The sequence below is a fragment of the Geospiza fortis genome, unplaced genomic scaffold (assembly GCF_000277835.1).
Source record: "Geospiza fortis unplaced genomic scaffold, GeoFor_1.0 scaffold1004, whole genome shotgun sequence".
Taxonomy (NCBI): Eukaryota; Metazoa; Chordata; class Aves; order Passeriformes; family Thraupidae; genus Geospiza; species Geospiza fortis.
In genome coordinates this window covers 176,314-179,330 of record NW_005054693.1, presented here as the reverse complement: position 1 = coordinate 179,330, position 3,017 = coordinate 176,314, and the positions used below count along the sequence as shown (strand labels likewise).

General features: G+C 56.6%; 1 protein-coding gene across 1 annotated transcript in view; it reads left to right on the top strand.

Annotated features, from left to right (window-relative positions):
- Nucleotides 1-3,017, top strand: part of DYSF (dysferlin) — an 81,886-nt gene that overhangs the window by 16,328 nt on the left and 62,541 nt on the right. The window contains exons 17-18 of the mRNA XM_031065169.1: nt 1,721-1,836; nt 2,141-2,254. Coding sequence (XP_030921029.1) covers nt 1,721-1,836; nt 2,141-2,254 — 230 coding nt within the window. The remainder of the gene's footprint in view (nt 1-1,720; nt 1,837-2,140; nt 2,255-3,017) is intronic.

Sequence of the window (3,017 nt, the reverse complement as noted above, 5' to 3'; positions counted from 1 at the left end):
TGGTGGTGGTGGTGGCACTGCTGCTGGCAGCCATGTCCCCCCTGAGGTGTCCATCCCACTGAGGTGACATTTAGGGGCTGTCACAGGGTGGGAATTCCCATCCAGCCCATGCTGTCCCAAATCCCGGGAATTTTCTGAGGGTAAGGACCCCCAGGCATGGCGGGGCTCAGCCGGTTGTCCCTGTCACTGGTGCCAGGTGGGAGGGCGGGAATTTGGGACACAGCTTTGGACCTGCTGAGGGCTTGGAGCTTCCACCTGCATGAGCTTTTCCTGCTGCCAGCGCTTCCGTGGAATCCGTGATCCCAGTGGGAATTCCGCACTTGGCTTTGTGACTTGCCCATGAGCTGGAGGGACACGGGATGGCCACGTTGGAAAAAGCTTGGAGCATGCTGGGATAGTGGGATGTGTCCCTGACCGTGGAATGGGATGAGCTTTAAGGTCCTTCCAAGCCATTCCGGGATTCCATGGATCAGGACACGATCCAGAGGCTCCACCCGTGTCCACCCCTGGCACTGTCCAGTCCTCTCTTCCCAATCCCAACACAGATCCTGGGATGGGCTGGAGAGAGAGAGAGAGAGAGAGAGGCTGGGAGGGAAGATGGGAATGGTGGAATCCAGGATTGGCATCTCCCTTTCCCACCACTGGGATCTGCTTGATCCCAAGGAAATGCCTGGGAATGCACCCTAGGGATTCTCCAATCCCACTCCACTCCAAAATCCCACACCCTCTGGAATTGTCCAAGGCTTGGACAAGGCTCAGAACGACCCGGGATAGTGGGAAGTGTCCCTGGATGCTCCTGGATGGGCTTTAAGGTCCCTTCCCACCGCAACCATTCCACGATTCCATAATTCCTTGGCTCCATGATTCCATGAAAAACCTCTCCCATTCTCTCTCTGTCTCTCCGCACTGAAACCCGTGGGACTCTCCCCGCTCATTCCCATCTCCATCTCTTTTCCGTGCTCCTCTTCCAACCTCTCCCAACCTCTCTCCCTCTCTTTGTGCCTCAGATGAGTTTCCTGCTCCTGTGAAGCCTCTGAAACCCTCGGACCGTACGTTCCCAGTAACATCCCGCTTTTCCAGCGCCTTCTGGGACTGGTTTTACTGGTTCCACTCTCTGGACTGGGGGAGGATGCGCTGGGATGAGTTGGGCACCTTGGGAAAAAAGAATGGCTCTAGTTTGGCCCTTTGGGGATTCCCGGGATGCTGTCGTGTCCAGAATGCGGAGCCAGCCGGAGGGCAGGATTCCCGCTCAGAATTCCATAAAAATGAGTGGTTCTCCTCATGGAATCACAGGATTGGAAAATCCCTCTGATCCGTTGTCTCCCAAGGCCACCCCGTATCCGTGTCCCCAAGTGCCACATCCGCAGGGATGTTCAATCCCTCCAGGGATGGGGGCAGCCCTTTCCAGAAAGGAACTTTTCCCAAAAAAATCCAACCTAAACCTCCCTTGGCATGTCCTGAGGCTCTTTCCTCTCTCCTGTCGCTCTTACTCTTGTCCGACCCCTCTCTGAGCTTGCCCTTTTCCCTGGGGACTTTTCCTGGGATTGAGAATTCCCAGGATTCAGCACCACACCCTCCGTATCGTTCTCCTGCTCCAAGGCGAGGTCGTGGGATTGAAAATGGGTGGAAATTCCAGGATTTTGGTGGCCTCCAGCTGTGTGATCCCATTCCCAAGGTACCTCCAGCACTCCCTAATCCCTCTTTTCCCTGCCATTCCCAGTGGATGACGGGCTGGGATTCCTGCCGACCTTCGGGCCCTGCTACATCAACCTGTACGGCAGCCCCCGGGAATTCACCGGATTTCCCGACCCCTACGAGACGCTCAATTTGGGAAAGGTGACATCGGCTGCTTCCCGGCGCATCCCAAAATAACCTCTGGCTCCTCTTTTCCCAAAAAAAGCTGCTTCTAACCCAACCTGGCTTTGTCATCAGGAGCCTGCACTGCGTTCCCCGCTCCCGGTTATTCCCGCTAACGCCTCCCGATCCTGCTCTCCTCCCAAAATTCCACCTTGGAAGCACCGGCTGGAAGTCTCTGCCTGATCCCGCTGCTCCGCAATGAAGCTCCTTGGAAGCAAAGGCAGAGCTCGGCCTCGGGAAGGGAATTCCGGGATCCTGACTCCTGTTCCTGGTTTATCCCAAGGGCGAGGGGGTCGCGTATCGGGGCCGGATCCTGGTGGAGCTGGAGACCAAGCTGGTGGAGCACATGGAGCAGAAGGTGGAGGAGATCCCTGCCGATGACATCCTGAGGGTGGAGGTATTGGAATTTCTGGAAAATCTCTGGGATTGGCATGTGGGACAATACGGAAGGGATGTTGGCCACGGGTGGGGGTTGTCCCATGGTCCGTGAGCTCCTGGAGGGGTCTCCTGCTGGATTTCCACCCCAAAGTGTCCAGGTTGGTCCGTCTGAGCTGGTCATGGTGAGCATGGAATTGTGAGATCATGGAATGGTTCGGGTGGGAATGGACCTTGAAGCTGATCATTTTCCATGGGCAGGGACACCTCCCACTGTCCCAGGCGGATCCAAGCCCCAGTGTCCAATCTGGCCTTGGGCACTGCCAGGGATCCAGGGGCAGCCCCAGCAAATCTGGGAATTCCAGCCCAGCCAGGAATTCCTTGCCAAGATGCCAGCCCAATCTCCCCTTTCCCAGTGGGAGCCATTCCCTGGCTCCTGTCCCTGCAGGCCTTGTCCCCAGTCCCTCTCCAGCTCTCCTGGAGCCCCTGCAGGCCCTGCCAGGGGCTCTGAGCTCTCACGTGACATTTTGGGTGATTTCCCTTCATTCCGGCTCTCTCAGATTTCCTCCTTTGGCTCTTTTTCCATGAGAAGCTGCAGCCTCCTCTTCCATCTGCCTTTTCCCAAAATGCCCCAGGATTCCGGTGCTGCAAAGTTTGTTATTCCCCCTGCAAGAAAATTCCCATCCTGGGATCACTGAGGTTGGACAATCCCTCCAAGGCCATCCAGTCCAACCTGGGACTGATCCCCTCCTTGGCACTGAGTGCCACATCCAGGAATTCCTTGG